At 41.7% G+C, this 27,475-nt stretch overlaps 3 protein-coding genes across 4 annotated transcripts in view; all 3 read right to left on the reverse strand.

The window, feature by feature from the left end:
* The window catches only part of megf10 (multiple EGF-like-domains 10), a 75,932-nt gene that overhangs the window by 44,315 nt on the left and 4,142 nt on the right, over positions 1-27,475 (reverse strand). For both annotated transcript variants that reach the window (XM_084046021.1, XM_084046020.1), the window contains exons 3-7: positions 18,155-18,401; positions 17,088-17,208; positions 16,026-16,162; positions 9,668-9,880; positions 6,695-6,869 (exon numbers count right to left, since the gene is read on the reverse strand). In XM_084046021.1, coding sequence (XP_083902147.1) covers positions 6,695-6,869; positions 9,668-9,880; positions 16,026-16,162; positions 17,088-17,208; positions 18,155-18,401 — 893 coding nt within the window. The remainder of the gene's footprint in view (positions 1-6,694; positions 6,870-9,667; positions 9,881-16,025; positions 16,163-17,087; positions 17,209-18,154; positions 18,402-27,475) is intronic.
* On the reverse strand, positions 218-787 carry LOC311037283 (transforming protein RhoA-like; the record flags this gene model as incomplete). The annotated part of the gene is made up of 1 exon (XM_084046405.1): positions 218-787. One exon carries the CDS (start codon positions 785-787, stop codon positions 218-220), a length of 570 nt encoding a protein of 189 aa, XP_083902531.1.
* Positions 3,981-4,556, reverse strand: LOC311037285 (transforming protein RhoA-like; the record flags this gene model as incomplete). The annotated part of the gene is made up of 1 exon (XM_084046407.1): positions 3,981-4,556. One exon carries the CDS (start codon positions 4,554-4,556, stop codon positions 3,981-3,983), a length of 576 nt encoding a protein of 191 aa, XP_083902533.1.

Genomic DNA, 27,475 nt, shown 5'->3' on the forward strand with positions numbered 1-27,475 from the left:
GACAGAGATCTCCATATTTGGGCATATCAGTCGGATCGGCGGTGCAACGTAGGTGTGAGGGCCGCATTTTAGTAACGTGTTTATTAGGCTTAAGACAAAAAAGTAAAGTTCTGCACCTGTAGTATAAACCTCTGTGTGGGTGTCTTGGGGAATTTGACCTATAATCTTTATTTTTTCCCTTTGATCCATGCATTAAGTAGTCCCCATGTGCTTCCATTTACATTAGAAGACATTTACATCTCTTCTTTCTTTTCTTCCTCTGCCGAGCAGCCCTGGTGGCCATCTCAAAAACTTCCCTCACACCATCCTTTGTTCTTGCAGAGCACTCCATGTACGCAAAGGCACCAATCCTGTTTGCCATCTCACGGCCCTCCTCTGGTTTCACAGGTTCTTGCTTAAATTTGGCCAACCTCCTACGGGTGTGCTCATCATTGCGCAGGTCCATTTTATTTCCCACCAAAACAACGGGAGCGTCAGGGCAGTAGATCCTCATTTCTGGGGCCCACCGCTCCGGGATGTTCTCAAGACTGTCCGGGTCAATAATGGAGAAGCACATGAGAATGGCGTCAGCATGTGAGTAACAAAGAGGACGCAGTTGGTCATAGTCCTCTTGACCGCCTGTATCCCAAAACGCTAGTTGAACCGGTTTGCCCTCCACTTCGATGTTAGCGACTTCGAGCTCGAAAAATGTAGGCCTATAGACCTCTGGAAAGTGGTCCTTGTATAGACAGGTCTTCCCACAGGCTCCATCTCCCACTATTAGAATCTTTTTCTTCATTTCTGCCATAGTCGCTGACATTTCGCTGGTCTCCATTGAGGTGGTGATCACTCAATGTCTCTCACGATACTGCCACACCGCTGCGTTGTCCCGTATTAAGCTCTGCTGCTGACGCTCGCATCATAGCTATGTCACTATGATGTCAGTCTCACCCAAAAATGGAGTTTCATGTAAGTCCTGCCCAAATACTGAATGTGGATCCGTGACATCAGAAATTCCTACCAGTACTCTGATCAACAGTATCAGGTAACGATAGCAACCAAAAATCAACAAATATGGACAGTGAAATGTCTTCAGCCGATCTGACCAAATATGTCTGAGTACTAGTACTAGTTGTACCCATCGGTCCCTTTTGTGCCCATATATGGATATGTCTGTATCTGTCAGTCCTTATCCTTTTATTCCCATATATGAAGATCCCTGATGTCATCAGTGCGTGACCATGCCCATATATGGGCATATATAGGTCAGAGTGGCGTTTCTGGACTTGACGTTGGGCACGTGCGTAGAGTTTGACGTCAGGTGGTCTCATATAAGTGCATGACCTATGGTCGGATCTGGGGCTCTGGACAACCGGATCTCCATATATGCCTATATATGGGCCTAATGGTCAGATCAGCGGTTCTGGACAACGCCTCAATGAGTCATCATGGCATCAGGCACAAACAAATCAGTCAGCTTCATATATGGGCACAAAAGGGAGCATGCCCATATATGGGTATATAGTGATGATATCAAGGATCTCCATATATGGGCATAACAGGGACAAGGAACGACAGATACAGGGATCTCCATATATGGGCATAAAAGGGACAAGGACCGACAGATACAGAGATCTCCATATATGGGCATAAAAGGGGACAAAGACTGACACAGACAGAAATGTCCATATATGGGCATATCAGCATAGTCATATACTGATGACATCAAGGATCTCCATATATGGGCATAAAAGGGACAAAGACTGACAGATATGGAGATCTCCATATTTGGGCATATCAGTCGGATCGGCGGTGTGAACTCTAGATCGACCTGAACCTCTAGTAACTCATAAAATATAAAGTATAAATGAATACTGACAAAAAACATTTGTTTTGTGTTTATTAAGCTTAAAGGGATAGTTCACCCCAAAAATACTTTTTTTCTATCGATTACTCACACCAAGGAGACTTGAATTCATGGGGATGTTTTAGTTTTTAACGCATTCCTAAGCCAATAATTTGATGACTGGCGGCGGCTCCGGTAGGAGACTCAAAGTGTCAACTTTGAGTCTCCTACCGGATACATTAGCATCTTTCCGCCGGTCATGAAATTATTGGCTTAGGAATGCGACAAAAAACAAAAAATCTCCAAGAATGGACCCTTCGCTAAACCCCACCAAGCGATTGTCCAATGCCAGCTTAGCAACCGTTGTTAGTCTGGCATAGGTCTGGCAAGCTTTCGTCACCTGCCATAAGCTGTCAATGTTATATCGCCCGCACACACACGATCATTTGCAACATAATAATGGCAAGAATAGGAATACCACGATAACGTAATGGTGACTATGAACCACGTACCCAAACCCGTTGGAGGCTGCTTTTCCCAAGCTGAAATCTGCACTTAAACTGCAAGGCTGCATGGCTGTGTTGTTGAACACATACACAGCTTAAAGTCGGGAAAGTTACACGACTCACTCGCCCAGGTGGTGTCAATAATAGGCTACTAATCACCGTAATCGTAACACAATTCAGAATAACAGCGCTGCCTGTTTCGGATTCCGCACATTAAAGTATATTAATTCATTTGTTCGTCTATTTATTAACTGCTACTGCAGTCCCTGCGGTACATGGTGTTTGCACTTGGTGTCTCCATTTACGGTCCGTACATCTATATAAACGTTCAGATTTTAAATATAAAGTGTTTACCCCATGGCCACGGATGTTACAATTATGCACGGGACTCTCAAAAGTACCCGTATATTCTGTATTGTTCAATGAAAAGCATTTTAATCCGATCAATGGCCATTTTTGTCTCCGCCAGTATGGTGGAGAGTATGTTTTCATCTCCGTCCGTCCGTGTGTGTGTCCGCCTCAGCCAAGCTAACATTGGTCAAGCTTCACGTGACACGTGACAATATGTTGTCACCAATGCTTTGATTGGCTAGCGAGACGCATGATGAAATAAAAACCTATAAATATCACCACGCACTTCAAAAAATCATTTATATTTTTTGAAGTGAGCTTCCATCACTGTGATGACCACTGTTGTTTCTAAATATGAATGGGGTGTGATTTTTTGTCTCTGCCAGGAGAGTTTTACCCTCCGTGTGTGTGTCCATCTCAGCCAAGCTAACATTGGCCAAGTGACACGTGACAATATTATGTAATATAAATAGGTAAGACAGGATTAATCAGGAACAGTACTGGCGGAGACCTGTGCTCCGAGGAGCACATTTTCTAGTCTCATAATGTATTTGAGTGCAATACACCTACAAACCGATAGGGAAAGCAATGGAGAGAATGGCCACTGATCAGATTAAAATGCTTTTTATTGAACAATACGGATGATACAGGTACTTCTGAGAGCCCCTATATACATGTAACATCCGTGGCCATGGGATAAGCACTTTATATTTGAAATATGAACGTTTATGTAGATGTACAGGCCATAAATGGAGAAAGTGCAAACACCAGGTTGAAGTTCATCCATGACGGTCGTGACAGTCGACCGTCGTGTATCCATGGCTATTACTCCCTCTAACATTTCCCATGTTTTTAGTTTATTGAAATAATGTCATGCACATTTCTCCAGTGCATAGCCTACTGCAGGCCTTGTTGACTAGATTTAGAAGAGATTTTGAAGCTCTTGCTCCTGAAATGATCGATTATTTTTAAGGGGAGAAGCCATCATTTAACATGCAAGTCAATGGGTGAGAAGCAGAGATTGCCAGGCGCTGCCAGGCCTGGGTGTGACTAACTTCGCACCACCAGTCACAGAGTGGAGTGGGTGGGGCTTAGCGAAGGGTCCATTCAAGGCTTCACGGGGTGTGTAATTGATGGAAAATAAGACATTTTTTTGGGTGAACTATCCCTTTAACACAAAAAAGCAAAGTTCTGCACCTGTAGTATAAACCTCTGTGTGGGTGTCTTGGGGAATTTGACCTATAATCTTTGATTTTTTCCCTTTGATCCATGCATTAAGTTGTCCCATGTGCTGCCATTTACATTAGAAGACATTTACATCTCTTCTTTATTTTCTTCCTCTGCCGGGCCTGTAGTGCAGCCCTGGTGGCTATCTCAAAAACGTCCCTCACACCATCCTTTGTTTTTTCAGAGCACTCCATGTACGCAAAGGCACCAATCCCGTTTGCCATCTTACGGCCCTCCTCTGGTTTCACAGGTTCTCGCTTCGCCTTGACCAGCTTCCTACGGGTGTGCTCATCATTGCGCAGGTCCATTTTATTTCCTACCAAGACAATGGGAGCATCAGGGCAGTAGAATCTGATTTCAGGGGCCCACTTCTCCAGGATGTTCTCAAGACTGTCCGGGTCATCAATGGAGAAGCACATGAGAATGACATCAGCATGTGAGTAACAAAGAGGACGCAGTCTGTCTAAGTCTTCATTACCGCCTGTATCCCAAAACGCTAGTTGAACCGGTTTGCCATCCACTTCAATGTTAGCGACTTCGCTCTCGTAAATTGTAGGCACATAGACCTCTGGGTCTGGGAAGTTGTCCTTGCATAGACAGGTCTTCCCACAGGCTTCATCTCCCACTATTACAATCTTTATCTTCATGCCACTGCCACAACGCTCTTGCGTGGTCCCGTATTAAGCTCTGCTGCTGACGCTCACATCATAGCTATGTCACTATGATGTCAGTCTGACCCAAATATGGGGATCCGTGACATCAGAACAGTCAGTACTCTGGTCAACAGTATCAGGTAACCATAGCAACCAAAAATCAACAAATATGGACAGAGTGAAATGTCTTCAGCCGATCCGACCATTATGTCTTGAGTCATAGTGGCTTTGTCGAGTACCCGTTGTACCCATCTGTCTGTGTCCTTTTTATGCCCATATATGGAGATGTCTGTTTCTGTCAGTCCTTATTCCTTTTATTCCAATATATATGGAGATCCCTGAAGTCATCTGTGCATGACCATGCCCATATATAGGCCTATAGGTCAGATTGGCGTTTCTTGACAACCGTCTAACCTGAAGGACTTGACGTTGGGCACGTGCGTAGAGTTTGACGTCAGGTGGTCTCATATATGTGCATGACCTATGGTCAGATCAGCGGTTCTGGACAACGCCTACACGACCGAATCACAGTAGTAACCATAACGACGGGAGTTCTAAGTTAGTTGTACCCACATTTATGTGGATCCTTATTCATTTGAAAATGTATAAGGATCCTTATATGATTTGTTTGAGTATGATGACCCATATTTGGGTGTAGCTGCAGTGGAAACTATGGTTTTAAGTCTGAGTCATGGTGACGGGGGGTCGTCGCGTCGGGATTGTCATTGAAGCCTATAGATTACACAGATGTCTGCGTGTGTCTGTGTGTGTGTGTGTGTGTGAGTCTGTTTGTGTCCCCCCCCCATGTATCTCCGCTGTTCCACATCTAGATGATCTGGATCAGCGGTTGTCCAAAAATGTAGACTAATCCCCAAATCCCCATATATGGAGTATGCTGTCTTACCTCAAAGTGTCATCATGGCATCAGGCACAAACAAATCAGTTGACAAATCAGTCAGCTTCATATTTGGGCACAAAAGGGGCATGCCCATACTATATGGGTATATAGTGATGAAATCATGGATCCCCATATATGGGCATAAAAGGGACAAGGACTGTATCTGTCAGTCCTTGTCCCGTTTATGCCCATATAGGTTCATATACTGATGACATCAAGGATCTCCATATATGGGCATAAAAGGGACAAAGACAGAGACAGAGATGTCCATATTTGGGCATATCAGTCGGATCGTCAGTGTGATGTAGGTGTGAGGGCGGCACAGCGGCCTGAACTCTACATCCACCTGAACCTCTAGTAACTCTCATCGAATATAAAGTAAAAATCACACCCTGTGTGAAGGAAGCGGTGCCTTTGATGAGCCCCGTATTGATGTTGTCATCAATATTTGTTTATGGGACAGACACACACCCGGACAGACACACGGACACCCGGACACACGGACACACAGACAAAGTCAGATATAGAGCGGTTGGCACCGCTAAAAAAAGTGGGCCATTGTATCGTCTACTCAGGCTTTTGTGAGCCCCCCGGACAGTTTTTGTTGCTTGATTCAATATTTAGATATTTGATATTCATTTTATCAGACACGCCCTATACAAACCCATTGTAACTTCAAACTCCATTTTAACCATGTTAGATTCAACGGAAACACCCGTCCTTGGTTCTGGTGACTGATATTGTCTCTCTAATACGTGAGGAGACCGTGTTTTCTCAATCACTTTTTTCATGTATTTTTAATATTTCTTTTGGAAAATGAAAAACATTGAATACAATTAAAACAAATTTAAAAAAAATAAATAAAGTCATCGAAAAAACACGGCCCCCTCACGTATTAGGAGGGCAGGATGAGTCACCAGAACCAAGGACGGGTGTTTTTGATGAATCTAACCTGTTAAAAAGGGAGTTTGAAGTTACAATGGGTTTGTATAGTAAAATGAATATCAAATATCTAAATACTGAATCTAGCAACTTAAAAACTGTCTGGGGGGCTCACAAAAGCCTGAGTAGACGAAAAAATGACCCAAAATAGTTTTGAAAGTGAAATGTCCCTTAAGTCCAGCACTTGAGTAAATGTACTCAAGTTACTACACTTCACCACTGGGAATGTGCCTTTAAAAATAAAATACTCACATTCCTACAGATGTATAGAATGAATGTACAACATGCATACCTTGAACCCGGGAGCACAGATGCACTCTCCGGTGACACTGTGGCAGTCAGCGCCGTTCTGGCAGTGACACACTTGTTGGCACGACACGCCGAAGAATCCCGGCGCGCACGTCTCGTTGCAGTACAGGCCCGACCAGCCCGCCCGACACGCGCACTCCCCCGACATCGGGTGGCAGCTGGGGGACAAGAGGTGACAGTGTCAAGTTAAGGGGGGACACTTAACATAATGCTTAATTTATAGTCTGTCGCAGTGGTGAACATGGCTGGTTCCATTTGTCCACCCTCAGAGTTACAGACCCATACGGGTCCCTTTGACACCATCAAACGACAAAGCCTTATTATTTGTATTAATGCAAGAGCAATGGCTTCTGTATCTATGCTCTTGCATTAAACCATTTTGGGCGGGAACCCTATTTGTAACTATACCTTTCAGGACGGGAACTCCATTTCGGGTTCCTGTTGCTATATAGCAATTTATATTTTTGCAATTTTTGAAAACTTAGGTCAGGATTTAGAAGACGTTTTTAGAATCGGCCTCAGGTCTAAATGGGTTAATAAATAATTAAAATAAAAGGTTGAAATCCTGTTTGAAATTACCAAACCTGCCTACCGATGATGTCACTGGCAGGCAGGTTTCTGAACTCTTCACAGCCCTCCTCTGAGACACAGACCAAATAGACAAAAATAGACCAAAGTATAAGGTAAAACATTTTAAGGATGACTTAAAATGTCTTCAAATGACTTAAAAAAAGTATTCAAAAATGTTGTACAACCCTAAAGCGCTCCTGGCGCAAAGCGTAAGGACAAACGTTTCGGTTACAAGACCATCGTCAGTGCCATATGAATGAATCACAGACAGACATGTTTCTCGTATAGGGCTCCGGGTCAACAACACAGGTGCCGAGGATCAGGGTCATCAGCCATGTCCGCTTATTATAAGCGACTTTGGGCTTGTTTTTCTGTAAAGTTGCTTGTAAATATTGGTAGTTGTGTTTTTTTTAGCTTGTTTGTAAAGAGTAGTTGCTTATTTTGGGCTTGTTTCTAAAGAGTAGTTGCTTATTTTGGGCTTGTTTCTATAGTTGCTTATTTTGGGCTTGTTTCTAAAGAGTACCGGTAGTTGCTTATTTTGGGCTTGTTTCCTAATGTTGTTTTAATCAGTGTTTCTCAAACATTCAATTGGCCGAAATGTATATAGGGCTGAAGTGGTTAATGCATGTTTTGTAATAACAATCAAAATCTACAAACTATAGTAACTAAAGTTTTCAAATGATTGTAGTGGAGTAAAAAAGTACAATATTTGCCTCTGATATGTAGTGGCGTAGAAGTAAAAGCATTGAAAATTGGAAATATTCCGGTAAAGTAAAAGTACCTCAAAATTGTACTTGAGTGCAGCACTTGAGTACATAGTACTTAGTTACTTTACACACTACTGGCTGGTTGGTGGGCAGCTGTTCACAGCTGTCGTCTCTCTGATGGCCGGCCAAGGGCCCAGACAATGGCTTCACTGTGTGCCATGGTTAACTGCCCCGCGCTCTAACAGACATGAAACAACAGCCACGCAGTCTAAAGACGCTGGTTGTCAAAACTTTTTGCCATGTCAATGAAACCCCTCAAATTGATATGTATTTTGGCCAGGGACCCTCGTAAGACAGGGGTCTTCAACGTTTTTTTTTTTTTTTTTTCAGGCCAAGGACCCCCTAGCTGAGAGAGAGAGAGAGATGAAGCAGGGACCCCCTCTATATAGTATGAAATTGTGTTTCAGAAAAATAGCCGATCTACAAGCTCACAACGCCTCGTGCTGTGAGGTGTTGTGAGCTTGTAGATCGGCTATTTTTGGCTACAGTTCCCCTCAGAAAAGGGATGCCAGGGTTCAAGTGGTTAACGTAAAAGAAAAAAATCATATCACACAAAGATTTGGCGTCCCCCCTGTAGTAACTCTGAGGACCCCCTAGGGGTCCCGGACCCCCTGCTGAAGACCCATGCCATAAGAGATACGTGTTGTTGTCAAAAATCTTTCGAACATACTGTAACTGTAGCAGATCTACATCTAAGCTCACAAGGCAGTTTGCTGGGGGATCCCCCGCTGGAACGCCCTCAAGGACCCCTGGGGGTCCCCGGACCCCACTTTGAGAACCACTGGTCTAACGCATCACGAAACAACAGCCACAGTGTTCGTAAAAAAAACATTTTCATGGCCCGCGGACCACCGTCTGAAAAGACTTAAGAGATATGTATTGTTGTCAAAATCTTCTACAAGCTCACAACGCAGTTTGCTAGGGGTGGGGTCCTTAAGGGGGGAAAGTGAGGTCCCCAGACCTCACTTTGAGAACCACAGGGGGTCCCCATAAAAGAACGGTTTTGGACATACAAGGTTTCTGTACAAACAGCTTAGCGCGCTATGAGCTTGTAGATCTGCTATTTTTGAAAGATTGTGCAAATTTGTGCAAATCTTTGAATTATATATATTTTTTTAAGGCAAACATTTTTTAAATAAAATCTTTGCTTCTGGGGGGTTCTACAAATTTCTTCTAACATTAAAAAAAAAACGTACGTTGCTATAATATCAGTGGTTCTCAATTTTCTTTCCATGTCAAGGACCCCCCAAAATTATATGTATTTGGCCATGGACCCCCATCTCAAAATATGTTGTTCCAGGGACCCCCAGAAGCACAGAGTAAAAAAGCGTTCGCTTTAAAACATATATATATATATTCAAAGATCTGCACACAATTTCCACGATTTTTCAAAAAAGAAAAATAGCAGATCTACAAGCTCATAGTGCGGCACTCGGTGCCGCACTATGAGCTTGTATACCTGCTGTTTTTGAATAGGCAACGTATAAAATATGGATAAAGTGGTTACACAGATGTGTTCCTGGTTTGAATGTGTTAATGGGTTAAAGCATAGCCATCTAACCACCATAGAATATGGCCTCCGACTCCTATTGCCTGAATTCCATGACAGTATACTGTACCTGCGTGTGTTGGGAGCGTAGCAGGGACACTTCTTGTCACACTTGAACCCGTAGCGTCCGTGGGGACAGATGCGCACCTCGCACATGTCCCCCGTGTAGCCCGACTCACACACACAGGTTCCGCTGACGTGGTAGCACTTGGCGCCGTTCTTACAGCCACACTTCTGGGCACAGCCGACGCCGTACGTCCCGACCGGACACTCCTCCTGACACCTGTACCATTTAACAATGGAAAACACAGGTATTAAACGTTTCGTGACATCAAATGTCTTTTTACGGGGACAGAGCTCTGCTCTGTACACGTATTGTTATTGGCAGTATTCTGTCACTTCTTCTTCTTCTTCTGCCACTTTTCGCAGTTCTGGCTGAACCGCGCTGTCGCTTTTTACGAAACTCGGCCATATGGTAGATGGTCATGAAAAACGATCAAAAAATAATTCTCACAATCTTTCGTCCAAAGGTGGCGCTATAGCACTCAATTGAAAATGCCAACTTTGACCAGGTACAACTCATGCCCTGTTTGACCTACAGCCATGAAACTTGGATACACATATGCGTCTCCTCATGCTGAACAACTTTCACCCTCTGACTTTTGACCTCTGACCTTTAGATCTCCCACCATTTTGAATTATATGAAAAACAGTCATTGGCTCCTAACTTCTGCATTTTTTCACTTATGGAAAATCCGTTGGAAATTTTTGTAGGCAGTGGTCCAAGGTTCAAGTGCTAAACGTTTCGTGCAGATTGCTCAAAAATCCCAGGAGGAGATAGATTTTAACTATTACAGTTTAAAGAAAATTATTCATCTGTGCCTAAAACATACATGCAGACTCACATTTCTTTGAAACTTTGCAGAAATGTACAGGGTCATTCCAAATATCACTGAAACCAATCTTACTCCAATTGGCCAAAAGGGGGCGCTATAGCAATTTTTTGAAAAGGCAGACTTTAAACAGGCATAAGTCATGCCTCGTTTGGCCGAAAGTCGTGAAACTTGCTTACACATGTGCCTTGACTCATGAGGAACACACGTATCGATTTGACCATTAAGCTCCGCCCTTAGATTTTCCGCAATTTTGAGCAGTTTAAAAAATACTTGTTTTTGCCAGTTCTGGCTTAACCGTGCATACGCTTTTTACGAAACTCGGCCATATGGTAGATGCTCATGAAAAACTACCAAGAAATAATTCTCACACTCATTCGTCAAAGGGTGGCGCTATAGCACTCAATTGAAAGTGCCAACTTTGAACAGGTACAACTCATGCCCTGTTTGACCTACAACCATGAAACTTCGATACACACATGCGTCTCTTCATGCCCGACAACTTTCGTGGTCTGACTTTTGACCTCTGACCTTTAGATCTCCCACCATTTTGAATTATATGAAAAACAGTCATTGGCTCCTAACTTCTGCATTTTTTCACTTATGGAAAATCCGTTGGAAATTTTTGTAGGCAGAGGTCAAAAGTTCAAGTGGTAAACGTTTCGTGCAGATTGCTCAAAAATCCCAGGAGGAGATAGATTTTAACTATTACAGTTTTATGAAAATTATTCATCTGTGCCTAAAACATACATGCAGACTCACATTTCTTTGAAACTTTGCAGAAATGTACAGGGTCATTCCAAATATCACTGAAACCAATCTTACTCCAATTGGCCAAAAGGGGGCGCTATAGCAATTTTTTGAAAATGCAGACTTTAAACAGGCATAAGTCATGCCTCGTTTGGCCGAAAGTCGTGAAACTTGCTTACACATGTGCCTTGACTCATGAGGAACACACGTATCGATTTGACCATTAAGCTCCGCCCTTAGATTGTCCGCAATTTTGAGCAGTTTGAAAAACACTTAAACCCAGGATTTTTCAGCTATTTGCGTGAAACTGTATCATCTGTGTGATCTCCTTTTTCACAGTTACTTGTCTGTTGGGCCAATGGCGTCTCCCTTAAATGAATGCCTCACAATCTCAAGGTCGCCAGTTCAAGCCTCACTTGATGTAGACTTAATTTAAGTTGAATTGCAAACAACATGACTGTATCAATGAATACATGTGCAAATGGTAAAGATAACCTGAAATGCTTATTTGAGAGTACGTTTTTTACGTATGACATACTTCATTCTGAAAATAGCTGATCTACAATCTCACAACTTTTCATGGTTTGTGAGCTTGTAGATCGGCTACTTTCATTAGTTTTGGTTCTGAGGAGATGTACAATTTCTTCATTGGTAAATGGCTTGTGAACGAGTGATCTTAGTGTTAGTGAAACAGGGGCTTGGTTCATGAAAGAAGGCAAGAGTTTATGATCTTCAACAGACAATATCAGCCTGGACAAAGCTATAGCACTATAGGTAGTGTTGCAGCCTATTAGTCTGAAGGTTGAGAGTTCGAATCCTGTTAATGGCAGTAGGTTGAGATGTCCAATCAAACCATTATGTTTCCATCTCTCTCTCTCATCAATCTATTGTTTCCATGTCACTCTCTCTCTCTTCAATCTATTCCGTTTCCATGTCTCTCTCTCTCTCTATTCACTGGCCCCGTATTATCGCTGCTTGCAGCTATATTTTATTTTTGAGTTTGACCTCAATTACACTCCAAAAAACATTCAGTAGATTTTCTGCGGTCTGGGGTTTTCTGAATAATTAGGCTCAGAAAAGTGCTGTGATTTGCCCATGGACTTTGATGTCACAGTCCATCAATCCCGCCCCTTCTCCTCCCCGCCCCTCCATTCCCCGATCCTTCTCCTTTGCAGGCGAAAAGGCCTCAGAACACAGAGAGAAAAAACCCTGCCATGGCTCACTGGAGTGGATTTTTCAGTTAAAAACCTTTTAATACACGTTTGAAGGACCATGATAGAGACTTTTAATGTTTTGTAAACCAGCATGTAATGAAACCTTTAAAGACATTAAATCACTGTCATGTAGATTAGAGCAGTGGTTCTCAAACTCTTTTGTGTCAAGGAGCGCCAAATTGTATTTGGCCGCAAGACCCCCATCTGAAAAGGTTTTGTGCCAAGGACCCCCCCAGAGGAGAAGATTTGTGTTAAAAAAAACACTTTCAAGACCTTTCAAAAATGTAAAAACAAAAACAGCAATGTGTTGCGAACTTGCGATGCGACGCATTGTGAGCTTGTAGATCTGCTATTTTCAAAAGACTTTTAAACAAACTTTCTACATTTGAACACACATATGAAATGGGACATTCTACATAATGAATACTTTCTACTTTTGGTACTTTAAGTACATTTTCATGCCAATACTTTTGCACTTTAACTCAAGTAAATTTTGAATTCCGGACTTTTACTTGTAACAGAGTATTTCTACGTTGCAGTATTGATACTTTTACTTGAGTAACACATTTGAATACTTTTTCCACCACTGGCTGTGAGCAGAAGGTGTCGTTTGTGTTGATGCAAATCAAGCTCTGCAAAAACAAACCATTTGAAAAATGAATGGCCCCGTTATCTTTGAGTTAATTACTGTATATATCCTACTGACAAGCACAAAACCAACTTATTTATGCACACTTGAGGTTGGTTTGAAAAATAAATGACATGCTGATGATTTGAAGGATAGTATAACGGCTCTGTCGGGTGGAAACATCAAGATCTGCTATTTCCAAAATATTTGTATGAATTTGAACATTTTTAATGGGACATTTTGCATATTGTAAGTCGCTTTGGATAAAAGCGTCTGCTAAATGACTGTAATGTAATGTAATGAGCACTTTTACTTTTCATACAAAAAGTACATTTTGATGCCAATACTTTTACTCAAGTAAATTTTGAATTCCGGACTTTTACTTGTAACAGAGTATTTCTACATTGCAGCATTGATACTTTTACTTAAGTAAGGCAATTGAGTACTTTTTTTCCCCACCACTGGTGAAAATAGGTCCCTCTTGTGACTAAATAATAACTACATTGGATCCATTGGAACACAGGTTCTTTTTTTCCATTTCCTGTAACGGTTTTAGACATGCTATAGTTCTCACATGACAGCAACGACCAGGTCCGTATTTCTCTGCACACCAACATCTCTTCGGCAAAGAAATAGCCGATCTACAAGCTCACAAACGTGGCTATTTCCGCAAAGAACGTTTGCCCCAGAAATAAGGACACTAGGTTTCATGTGGTTAATATGCCTCGGTAAAATAGGCACACACACACTAACACACTCACAAAACTCCCTCACACACACCGACCCGCCCATGAACACTGTCCACGGTTTTGTGTTAAAAGGTTCCGAACGGGTCCAGGGTGTGGCCCACACACACACACTCACGCACGCACGCACGCACGCACGCACGCACGCACGCACGCGCGCACGCACACACACGCACACACACACACACACACACACACACACACACACACACGCACACGTATTGCTATACTTCTGAGGAAAACATTTTAGGACGAGGGTCGAAAATAGCCGAAAACAGCTAAACAAAACTGCTGATCTACAAGCTCACAACGAGGCATGCCGCAATGTGTTGTGAGCTTGCAGACTGGCTATTTTTTGGGATGCGTGACACTGGCGCGCGACTAAGCATAAATCAGGCATAAAACTCCAACCGCTAAACCTAACCTTTAAATGTCTTATCCTAACCCTGAATATTTATATTTAATAGTTAAGCGCACGAATATTTAGTTAATCTCTTTGGCTATTAAAAAATAGCAGATCTACAAGCTCGAGTGCCGCGCTATGAGCTTGTAGATCTGCTATTTTTGAAAAATCGTGAAAACTTCTTCAAATCTTTGAATACATATATTTATTTAAAGCGAACGTGAGCTTAACTCTTTTTTTTTACCATAAAACAACCATTTCTCTTGCGAGGATAAAGGAAAATTGTCCTCAAAATGTCTATTTCTGATTCTACTATACTGGTGGGGACCTTTGGCCCTCACTTACTTAGCCCTCACAAGTGAAGTAATACAAGACAGACGCGCGAGCGTGCGCACACGCACACGCACACACACACACACACACACACACACACACACACACACACACACACACACACACACACACACATACACAGAGAGGGAGAGAGAGAGAGAGAGTGGTGCGGTGGTGGGCCTGAAGCCTGGCTACCCTCAGACCATTATTTAGTCATGAAAAAGGCCTGGCAGGGTTATTTCAGTCTAAGTATACGGTGCAGGGCTCTCTGATACTGCTAATTATATGGATGCCGGGGCCGTGAATGGGTGCACTCTGGGGTTTGAACTGGTAAAACGGTGTGGGCAAGGCCCGCTGCGAACTCTTTGAGAATGAGACAATGTCAAAGTTGTGAATTGTGAGATTTGTGAGAAAGAGAAAGAAAAAAAAAAGATCCAAACAGATTCCCAAACGGTGGGTCGGGACCCATATGTGGGTCGCGGACCAATTTTTATGGGTCGCAAGTACGGTATGTACGCCCTTTTTTTTGTTTCCTAGATTGTTTTTAATTATTATTCCAGTAATGAGTTCAAAACATTTTCAAACTTTTTCGTGCCAAGGACCCCCAAAATGATATGTATTTGGCCGCGGACCACCCATCTGAAAATGTTTTGTGCCAGGGACCCCCCCAGAAGAGAAGATCTGTGTTAACCTAAAAAATACGAAGCTGTGAGCTTGTATATCTGCTAATTTTGAGAACCACTGTTCCAAATCCTAAGAGTTTTAGCCGACATGCCAATTGAGTCCTCCCCACACACATTTCTGTGTTGTCACTGCTGTTGTATCCTACTGACTCACCTGCCAGTGAGGAGCCCCCACCGGGAGGACGTAGGGCCTTCGGCCTATACTCCTCCCACCCAACACTCCCCGCTGACAGGTGCCGCCCCATTCCGTAGGAGTACAGTACATGCAATGACCAACATCACCCTCCCCCGCCCGGCTTCCCTCCCCCGAACACGGGCCAATTGTGTTCGCATAGACGTCCGACAAAGCTGGATGCACCACGGTGGATTCGAACCCACGACCTCCAGGGACTTTACCAGTGCCCTTGCACTACCCGAGCGCCCAGGCCTCAGGTCTTAATGGGTTAACCCATTATTATTTTTTGAAAAATCTTGAACATTTTGTGCAAATCTTTGAATACATATATTTTTATAAACAACATTTTTAACTCAAATCTTGAAAAACATATATTCAAAGATTTGCACATTTTCACGATTTTTCAAAAGAATAGCAGATCTATAAGCTTGTAGCGCGGCACTCGAGCTTGTATATCTGCTATTTTTTAATATCCCAAAGAAATCTTAAAATGACACAGATGCGTTCCCCGGTCTTAATGGACTCAAATGTCGACTATACCTCCAAACAGACAAAAGACCTGTATTGTACATGTATTGTACATTTGAATCCCAAATCCCGTACCGTTCTCCGGTGTACCCGGGCCTGCATTGGCACCATCCGGTGGAAAGGTTGCACACGGCCTCGTTGTGACACTGGCACTCCTGGGAACAGTTCCAACCGAAACGGCCCTCCGGACACGGCTGCCCACACACTGTACCCTACAACACAAGCAAAAGGGGAAAAACAAGGGAAAAGGGACAGTTCACAAGTTTTTAGATTTAATTTACTTTATTTGTTCATTTGCTTTAATGAATAAAATATAATTTTGTCCAATCTGTATGGTAGAGTATATGTTAAAAAATGCATTACACGGCTTGGTTGAATGCTTGATTCTGATTGGTCAATCATCATAAGCTGGATAATTATTGAAATTTAAAGCCCTTCAGGGTGATTATCCACCTCCGCAATATAATCACCCTGTCGGGCTTTAAATTTCAATAATGACCACCTCCCCATACATTATAACTTGCATAACTTTTGTCTCCCTGCTCTTCTATTGAGACATTTACATTGTGTCAAAGGTCTGAATCTGACATGAATTTTTACCTGATGGTCAAGATTCAATGTAGCAAGCAGGCTGGCCCTATTAGCTAAATGGTAAAAATGTCAGCACATGCTCTGGAAACTGGGTTCAAATCCGGAATAGAAGAGGAAAGTCATATTAGTAAAAACTAAAATAAATAGTTTTAAACTCAGAATGTCCCATTTCAAGTTTGCAAAATGCATAAAAATCTTTGGAAAATAGCCAAAGTATAAATAGGGTATGTTTTGTATTAATAATCAACATCTACAAAGTAACTAACTAAATAATTGTAGTAGAGTCAAAAGTACAATATTTGCCTCTGAGATGTAGTGGAGTAGAAGTATAAAGTACTGAAAATTGTCAATACTTGATTTGATTAGATTTTGGTAAAAGGTATAGAAGTATAACTTAAACCCAGGATAACACATCAAAGTGTAATGAAACACAATGTGGCCTTGAGTGAATGTACTTTCCACCTCTGGCTTTAGGAAAGTGTGTGTGTGTGTGTGTGTCTGTGTGTGTGCACGCGTGTGCGTGTGTGCGTGTGTATGTGCGTGTACCATCCATCCAGCAGGACAGGAACACTCTCCGGTGACATGGTGACACACACCTCCGTTCTGACAGGGACAGCGTTGCTCACACTGCGGCCCGTGCTTCCCCGGAGGACACAGGTCCTCACAGCTAACAAACAACCAAAAACACAAACATACCTCTCATTATCACCAAGCCCTGTGACCTTAGAGCAGCTCTTCTCTTTTGTCTCTTTCATTTTTCACAGTCAATTACCACCCAAATTGACATCGTTGCTGTCAGGCAGCCTCTTATCTCGATATTCTAACTTTTTTGTATTTTTTTTGTAAATTAACGCCCTACTTGATCATACTAATAGCATCACACAAAAGTATAAAAAGTAGCAGATCTGCAAAAGCGCTGCTTTTCGAGCTTGTAGATCTGCTACTTTTGCTGTTTTCAAAATTGAATCCTGAAAGGTAATCGACAAAGACGATATGTATTTGGCACCCATCTTTTAGATTTCTTTGGCTATTCAAAATTAACAGATCTACAAGCTCATAGCGCGGCACCGAGTGCCACGCTATGAGCTTGTGGATCTGCTATTTTTGAAGAATCGTGAAAATGTGTGCAAATCTTTGAATCTATATTTTCTAAAGCTAACATTTGTAAAATATTTTGTTCCAGGGACCTCCAGAAGCAAAGATTTGAATTACAAATGTTTGCTTTAAAAAAAGTATATATTCAAAGATTTGCACAAATCTATAGATTTCTATCCGCAAGTTTCCTAGGACATGGTGGGCATCACTTCCTGTCGATTTGATAAATGATACCTGATCAAAACGACAGGAAGTGATGCCCACCATGCCCTAGGAAACTTGCGGATAGATAGAAACATAGATTTGTTTGGCTTTTCAAACATAGCAGATCTACGAGCTCATCATGAGCTTGTAGATCTGCTATTTTTGAATAGCCAAAGTATAAGATAATGGTGATAGCTCAAATCTAAAAATGACACAGATGCGTTCCCGGATTGAAACGGGGATAATAAACCGTTCAAAAAAAAAAAAAAAAAAAGTGGCGCCCCCTACTGTACAAATTCCCCCCCAAGACTCACAAGACTCCGGTGTATCCCGCGGGGCACTTGCACTCTCCCGTGACGTGGTGGCACGTGGCGCCGTTGTGGCACTGGCAGCTCTGCTGGCACGCGTGTCCGTAGGTGGCGGCTTCGCAGCGGTCCTCGCAGCGCCAGCCCCGGTAGCCCGGCGCGCAGATGCACGCTCCCGTGATGGGGTTGCACAGGGCGCCGTTCTGACACTGGCACCGGCTGCTGCAGTGCGGGCCCCAGCGGCTGGCCTCGCACGCTGCAGAGAGAGAGAGAGAGAGAGAGAGAGAGAGAGACACAACGGAAGATTTTTTTTTTTTTTTTGCAAAAGAAAAAAAAAGCTCACAACGCCTTGCGTTGTGAGCTTGTAGATCTGCTATTTTTGGCAAAAGTTCTCCTCAGAAAAGGGATGCTAGGGTTCAAGTGGTTAAGGTAAAAAAAAATAATCATATCACACAAAGATTTGGCGGACCCCCTGTAGTAACTCTGAGGACCCCCTAGGGGTCCCGGACCCCCTGTTGAAGACCCCTGATTTAGCAAATTGTTATAAAAAAAAAAAATAGAAACAATACATATCAAAGAAAACAAGTTGCTGTGTGAGGAAAGGAGGAAGCCGGCAGGCTTATTTGGAATCCTTTCATTAAAAAAAAAAAGGATTAAAAGATCAATAAGAACAATACAAAATAATACAAGGGGAACAGCGGTGCACGAACTGCACAAAATAAGAAAAAGACAAAAAAATAATAACAATAATTGTAAAGATGACTAAATCTATGGATGTTTCTTAAAAATTGGGAAGGATAGTGATGACTTAATTGATGCATCTAGAGAGCTCCACAACTGAGGGCCTCTAAATTTGATGAAATATTGATGTTTAGAAGTACGAAAAAAGGTAAATTAAGATAATCTCTTTGCCTTGTGGGGTAGGAGTGAATGTCAGAAGTAAGATGAACAAAATATATGAAAAGAATAGGGAATGTCCTATTTACATTTTTTATATTTGAACATAAATAAGCAGACAATACATTTACTGTATGCATTGCAGTGCACCATACTTCACAATACAATATTGATATACAATATATATATTTTAAATGGTATCTTTTGTTGAGTTTTCATTACACAATACTTACTCTGACCCTTTTGAATCCTGCACCTGACAAATAACCCAACGTATGAAAAAAACTAAAACTAATACAAACTAAACTAAAACGTATTGAAACTAACTGAATTAGAAAAACTATTGTCAAAACGAACTAAAATGAAACTATAATGAATAATCCAAAACTATTATAACCTTGCAGATACCCTGTATACACTTATACTGTATGTTGGTCTGTTTACTGTTGAGCGATAAAACAATGTTGCACATTAACCCATTTAGACCTGAGGCCGATTCTAAAAACGCCTTCTAAAAGTTTTCTGAAAAAATTCAAATATGTATTCAAAAATGACAAAACATGTATGTTGCTATATACTGTCCTGAAAGGTATAGTTACAAATAGGGGTTCCCGCTCAAAATGGGTTAAGCTAATCATCTGGGGACTATATATATATATATATATATATATTTTTTTTTTAAAGCAAACATTTTAACTCAAATCTTGGCTTCTGGGGGTCCCTGGAACAAAATATTTTCAGATAGGGGTCCGCAGCCAAATACACATCATTTTGGGGGCCCTTGACATGAAAAAGGTTTGAGCACCACTGATATAGCAACATACGTTTTTCAGAAAACTGTCAGGATTTAGAAGACATTTGGTAGAATCGGCCTCGCTGTCATTTCTTGCTGTATATGCTTTGCTCTGATGAAGGATAGATCTCTGTAGCCCACATAACCATCCAAACCTAAACACCACAATGTTTACTGTTTATTCTATAACATCTGCTCACACATCTGCATCTGTCACACGCGCTTTCAGAGCTTTGACGGGCGGCTGTGCACACGGTCACCAATCACCTCAGCGCTGATGGTGACCACGGACTTCAAAGCACGTCAGCAACATATGGTTGCTATCGGGGGCAGAAACCTTGTATATTTTCGTGTTTCAACTTTTTTGTATGTTTTTTTTCTCCCCCGAACATTTATGGACTACTTTGCCGTAGAAAAAAAATAGGGTGTCGTGCAAACTAAGCAACAATAGGCTCTATGCACAGCAGCCATATTATCACTTCCTTCACAGGTGTTACCAATGATACTAATGAAGGCTCTGTTCCATTTAGTCTAGCACAGTGGTTTCCACGACCCCCATATCTCTGAGAGCGTACAAATGGAACCAAATGGACCCTTACGGGTCCATTTGGTTCCATTTGTACGCTCTCAGAGTTACACACCCGTAAGGGGCTATTTGGAAGCCCATGAGGGTCCCTGGACCCCAACTTTAGACCCACTGGTGTAGCAGAGTGTTTCCAGTGGGCCAACATGCACAATATCAGCACCCTGACTCTGTTTGACCAGAACAGTATGTATAAAATAGGGCTAAAGTGCTGTATGTTTCATAAAATCATAATTTATATCTGCAAAGTAACTTGTAACTAAAGTTGACAAATAATTGTAGTGGAGTAAAAGTACTATATTTGCCTCTGAGATGTACTGGAGTAGAAGTAAAAGTAATGAAAACTGGAAATACTCAAGTAAAGTAAAAATACGTCAAAATTGTACTTATAAGTACAGCACTTAAGTAAATGTAATTAGTTACTTTACACCAATGCATACACGGTACATTCATTTTACCCACGGTGTCAAAGCAGCACTCGGAAAGCTGCGGATGATACAGTACGTACGGTTTTCGTCACGTGCCCCTTTAACTGTGGTCAACTTTAGGAACCCCTCAATTCAGCTCACTGCCTGTTTATTTGAGGGTTTTTTTTAGGGTCTTTCATCTTCCAGAGAAACACGTGAACTAAAGTCACCACTCTCCCCTGGCAATGAAAAAAACACACAGTATACGAGGGTTTAAATACACCCCCAGAGACCTTTCATTACTCCGCTGTTAGTCATGGAAGAAGTACTCTGATTTTGTACTGTATGAATCCTGTATTCAAAGTATGGTAAAAACAAAAACGTTATCGTTAAAGCTAAAGCTCTACTGTATATTGTCATTACTGAACAAACTGAACAGACACATTGCTATAGACTGGAGTGTCTGTTCCGTAACAAGAGTCTCCCCGTCTCTCAGGCTCTTTAATGAACAGGAAATACATTCTCAGGCCAAGACACCAATTTTTTTCATAACTTCAATTTCACCTGTTCATCATGTACCCTGTATGAGTTCCCTCTCCTGATTGGATTAAATTGGTATCCCGGCCTGATTTATTTTTCTTCTGTTTACTAAAGAGCTAGAGAGACAGTCACAGGGTTACCTCTGTAACCAAACAAACACTCTCTAGAGCAATGAGTACTATCAGAATATAGAGCTATTTAACACTTATTTTGATAAAAATAATATCACTTGCTTTTTTTAATATATATATATTTTTTTTTCCACCCAGTGCCAATTGCCTAAGCATTTAATCCTGGGCTCTACTCTCCCTCTGCCAGCCTGGGGAGAGCCCCGAACTCAGCTCACGCTTCCTTCAACGCATGAGGAGTTAGCAGGCCACTTCTTATCACCTCACAGGGGGGAGTTTCCCCGGTAGGACGTAGCGTGTGGAAGGAACACGTTATTCCAACCTGTTCCTTTCCCCTCCATCAGGCGCCCCGGCTGACCAGGGGGAGGCAGTATAGAGACCAGGATTACTGCATGTTTTTTGTGAGGGTACCTACCCTAGGGAACACGGGGAGAACATGCAAACTCCACACAGAAAGGCCCTTTCGCCAACCACACCTAGGGTATGGGCACTGATGCACTTAGTTACTTTCCACCACTGTGTTATCACCGAAAAATGAACCTACTGACTTACATCAGGAGGATAAATAGGTAGCCTAACAGTGCGGCTATAAAAATGACTGTTTACCCTGCGTACAAACTGCCTCCTCCGCAGCTCAAACCATGAGACAAACAGACCAAATAAAGCTCTCTCTCTCTCTCTCTCTCTCTCCAGAACAGCTGTTGTGTATCAGAGTTATTTTCACCGTCACACAGAGAGCCCTTGTGGGCCAAATATTCGTCACACTGGGAATTTCATCTGAGGGAACTGCCATTATGACGTGTAGGCCGGAACCAACACCACACTGACTGTAATCTGCATGTTCTGGGACCAACTTGAACTGCTAGGGTCAATGTTTACCGTCATACGCAGTGCTGGGATAGTAACTAGGTAATATAGCTAACATTTACTCAAGTACTGTACTTAAAGGGGAAGACCACTCATTTTCAACATTGAACTATGTCTTTAATACACCTTAGAGCTGTTGTGTGGAAATAAGAAAAAAGTCCCACCCCCCCCCTCTATGTTGCCTAGAACTGGATAATTGATTGAGGTCAAGGACTGATCACATGACCTCAATCAATTATCCTAGGCAACACAGAAGGGGGGAGGACTTTTTTCTTATTTCCACACAACAGCTCTAAGGTGTTCTAAAGATCTTTTGAATACGTTTTGCGACGCAACGCGTTGTGAGCTTGTAGATCGTCTATTTTCAAACATTTTAGTACTTTTACTTTTGGTCCTTTAAGTATATTTTGATGCCAATACTTTTGTACTTTTACTCAAGTAACATTCTGAACACAGGCCTTTTACTTGTTACAGAGTATTTCTACATTGCAGTATTGATACTTTTACTAAAATTGTAAAATTGCAAATTGTACGGGGGCTTTCAGGTAGGATGGGGCCAAACGCCTGAAGTGTTTTTTTCTTTCTTTCATTCTTTTTCTCTGGTTGTTCCAAGTAGAGGACCTCGGTCACCGCTAAACAGCTGATGATCTTGTGTTGTGATCATGAGTTCCTCCTGTTTAGATCACAAGCTCTCTACCACCCTGAGGAGGTCTGCCACGTCAGGTGGGGAGTAGTTAGTTACATGTACTCACTTACATTTACTTAACCCAGTCAAACCAGGAACGTATTCCGTATCATTTTTAGATTTCTTTGGCTAGAAAATCTTGAAAATGTGTGCAAATCTTTGAATATATATATACATTCTTAACTCAAATCTTTGAATATATATATACATTCTTAACTTTCTTAACAAAATATTTTGGGATGGGGGGGGGTCCACTGACAAATAATACAATACATTTTTGGTGGTCCTTGACATGAAAAACGTTTGAGAACCACTGATATTATAGAAATTTGTAGAATACCCAGAGGCAAATATTTGAGTAAAACATTTTCACTTTAAAAAACACATAAAAACACAAAAAAAACACATCAAATATAAAACACATTTTCAAGATCTTTCAGAAAATAGCAGATCTACAAGCTCGGGTGCTATGAGCTTGTATATCTGCTATTTTTAATAGCCCAAAGTATGAAACAATCAGTTATAGCTAAAAATGACGCAGTATATGCGTTCCCAAATTGATGATGTAACTTGATGAATACACTGTACTTGTAAGAGTAGTTTTAATGCAACATACTTTCCACTTTTACTGAAGTATATTGGGAAGAATTTGTTTTCTTTATTTATTTATTCTTACTTCTCCTTCTTTACATTTGGGCCATATGTTAAGAAGTAAAAACACGATTCAAATGTTTTGGAAATACTAAAGTACGAGAAAGAATTACCAGAAAAAGTAAAGTAAATTAGTTACTAATATAATTAGTTACTTTCCATCATGGTTTATAGCCAAGTATAAATAGAATATTAACGTTGCAATCGGTGCGTCATCTGTGCTGTTAAACATGACAGTGTGTTTGTACTGTATGCATGCCTCCAGGCCACAGGCATCAAAGGGTTAACATCAGTGTTAGAAAGCTGTTCTACTAGCCACCAGCTTGTTTGAGCGCAGACAGCACCCTATTGTTACCGTGCAGAAGCTATTTCCTCAGCCTGCGGTGCTTTGAGCTAACTATTTCTTAACCCATTAAAACAGGGAAAGCATCTGTCATTTTTGATTTGAACCAAAACAAATGCAAGAATACAAGAACCACGGGGCTGCGGAAAGAAATGGGGGCGAGCGCGTTTTGGGGCGAGTGTTCCGCTTATACAACACAAGCCGTCACCCTGGCCGGCTGATCTTTTCACTCTGAGCTGCATTAGAAACGTGTGTTGATCGGCGCTAATCGCCGTTGCCATTAAACATGTTCAATCCTTATTTCAACAATTTGTTTTTCGCTATCTCTCGCGCTCCATGTCCCACCCCCGCCCGTCTTGCGATTGCCTGGGCTCGCCCCATGCCTAATGTGGTGTGTGTCTCTGTCTGTGTGTGTCTACTGTCTACGGCAGGGATTCCCAAACTTTTTTTTATGACAGGCGCCCCCACACATCATTTATACTGCCATTTCACCGTTGCAATAGGTGGCTGGTTTGGGTAACAGTACAGTGGGCCCTTGACAACACTGTCCGCTATTTCTTTTAGATTTTTAGATGTCATTTGTACATTTCCTTTACAAATGAGGGTCCCCCCCTTAATTACACTACATTTAAGGCCCAACATTTTCACATATCTTCCTATAATAAAATTTCCTTAGGGGAGGATGGGCGGACGAACCACATTGTCACGCTCATGTCACCATGATCTGCCATAACAATATTTGTCCAATGCAGCTACGGCCAAATATGGACTGTGTTGTCTAACCTCAAAGTGTCATCATGGCATCAGGCCCTAACAAATCACTCTGCATATATGGCCATAAACGGGACAAGGACTGACAGATATCTCCTTATATGGCCATATCAGTTGGATCACTGGTGCAACGTAGTTGTGAGGGCCGCAAAGCGGACAGATCTCTAGATGTGACGCCCGAACCTCTAGTTATTGAAATCCAGAGTAATGAATTAACTATGGGTGGATCAGCCGTCACTGATCCAAGTTGGAGTGAGTACAGCACTGTACTGTATGTAATCTTATTACACGGCTTGGTTGAATGCTCGATTCTGATTGGTCAGTCATCGGTCATTATTTCTGGATAATGACCGATGAGCTCTATAACGGACCGCTGTGTAATCAGAGACTCAGAACACCTGCTCATGTCAACCTGTGCTGCTTGGTTATATGCTTTATCCAACATGACAGCCATGTAAACAAACAAACAATGTCATTTACAACTAAACGTTGCTCTCAAGAATGTTTTTGAAAACATTTGAAGTGAGAAATAGACGATGCAATAACCGAGAAGTCATTCTATTTGATCCACTGCGCTTCCTTATTTATCGTGGCACAACAACGGGGGAATACCAAAACGCTCGCCCCAAAACACAGTCGCCCCGGGGCAAATCCGGCAGTATTACAGGCAAATCGGCAGTAAATAGAATGGGGGGCGAGTGTGTTTTGGGGCGAGTTTTTTTCCATTTCGTCATTTGTTTCTGCGAGGCGAACTTGTCCGCCCAGCCCAATACTTATGGAATACTTTCATTGCCGTAAGCAAGGAAATACTTCGTTTTGTTGTTACTTTTGGGTAAATGTATTTATGTATTTATTAAGTAGCCGTGTAATAAGCGGGATAATGCATGGGGAGGTAGTCATTATTGAAATTTAAAGCCCGACAGGGCGATTAACCACCGAGGCGCATCCCTTGCATAATAAACAGGTGGGCACTGGGCATATGTGTACATTTAAGTGGCTAACTGTGCTCTTGTGAAAATGATAGTAAATTGTCCATGCATGTATATATATATATATATATATATATATATATATATATATATATATATATATATATATATATATATATATATATATGTGGACCTACGCCCCAAACTGTTTATAGACCCCATCTCTTTTAACTTGCACCGGTTCCAGCCATCAGTAGGCATACATGATTGCCCATGGGTGGAGTTGGCTCCTGTCTGAACACAGGCTTATCCAAATGACATGTAGAGCTAGCTATCTAAGGATCTACGTACTGTATGTGCAGATAACACACATGCATATACATGCACGCTCAAACAGTAGTAGTTCACACATCTTGTTACAGTTGATCATCTCGTATTGTGACAAGCTGGACAAGAGTATGTACATACTGTGCTGAACTATATTCATGCATGCACACACCAGCTTGATTTTCCAAAAGATATCTCCTAAACCTAAATATATAGGCCAGTGGTGTAAAGTAACTAAGTACATGTACTCAAGTACTGTACTTAAGTACAATTTTGAGGTATTTTTACTTTACTGAAGTACATCAAATTCTCAGTACTTTTACTTCTACTCCACTACATCTCAGAGACAAATATTGTACTTTTGCTCCACAACAATTTTTTTTTTTTAAAAACATACATTACCCACTTCAGCCCTATAAACATTTCGGCCATTTGAAAATAGCCGATGTACAAGCTCACAATGCGTCGCGATGCGACGCATTGTGAGCTTGTAGATCTGCTATTTTCAAAAGATTTGAAAGTGGTACTTTACACCACTGTGTGATTCATGTGTCATTGATTGCTCTTGGACAGGTATGAGTACTGCAAACAGGAGTAGTGGGAGAGTCTGGGGCCGCCAGGATTAGTGCAATCTGCCTCATGGTCAGAGAAGGAGCAGTGATGATCGATTCTGGGTAACTTTTTCTTAGGTAACATTTAATAATTGGGACAATATTTGACAATTTTTTTGTAGTTTGTTAATGTTGGTTACTTTTGACATAGTAAATGCCCGATTTATTTAGATTTTTTGATTTTATATGTATTAATAAGGTCTTAAAAGTCCTTAAATTGTCACTTTGGAAATGTGCAGATACCCTGTATACACTTATACTGTATGTTGGTTTGCTTACTGTCGAGTGAGAAAAGAATGTTGCACATTAAGCTAATCATCTGGGGACCCCCCCTAAATGATTTGGGGACCCCCCTGGGTCCCGACCCCCAGTTTGGGAAGCATTGGTCTAGGTGCCGGGATGTGGCCAGAAATGCCAGTGCACACCGACTGGACATACTGTATAAAACATATATTAGAACTCAACATGGGATAGCAAATACAAAGGCACAGACTCCACCCCTCCTATGCCCCTCCCCCAGCAATCCAACCCTGAATGTGACAATAAACTTTGAACGTTGAGGTTTAGCTCAGACATAATGAAATACACACAGGGACGTATGGGATCAGAACTAAAGACCCCACCAGTATCCATTTACTTGGAGGGAGGAAGTGGTGGGAAATAACCATTTACTCAAGTACTGTACTTACATTTTTCAATACTTTATACTTCTACTCCACTACATCATGTCATTTGTAGGCTACTACAAATATATGACAGCTTTAGTTACTAGTTACTTTGTAGATTTAGATTATTATT

Source organism: Gymnoscopelus microlampas (assembly GCF_963454915.1).
Source record: "Gymnoscopelus microlampas genome assembly, chromosome: 21".
In the NCBI taxonomy this organism is placed as follows: Eukaryota; Metazoa; Chordata; class Actinopteri; order Myctophiformes; family Myctophidae; genus Gymnoscopelus; species Gymnoscopelus microlampas.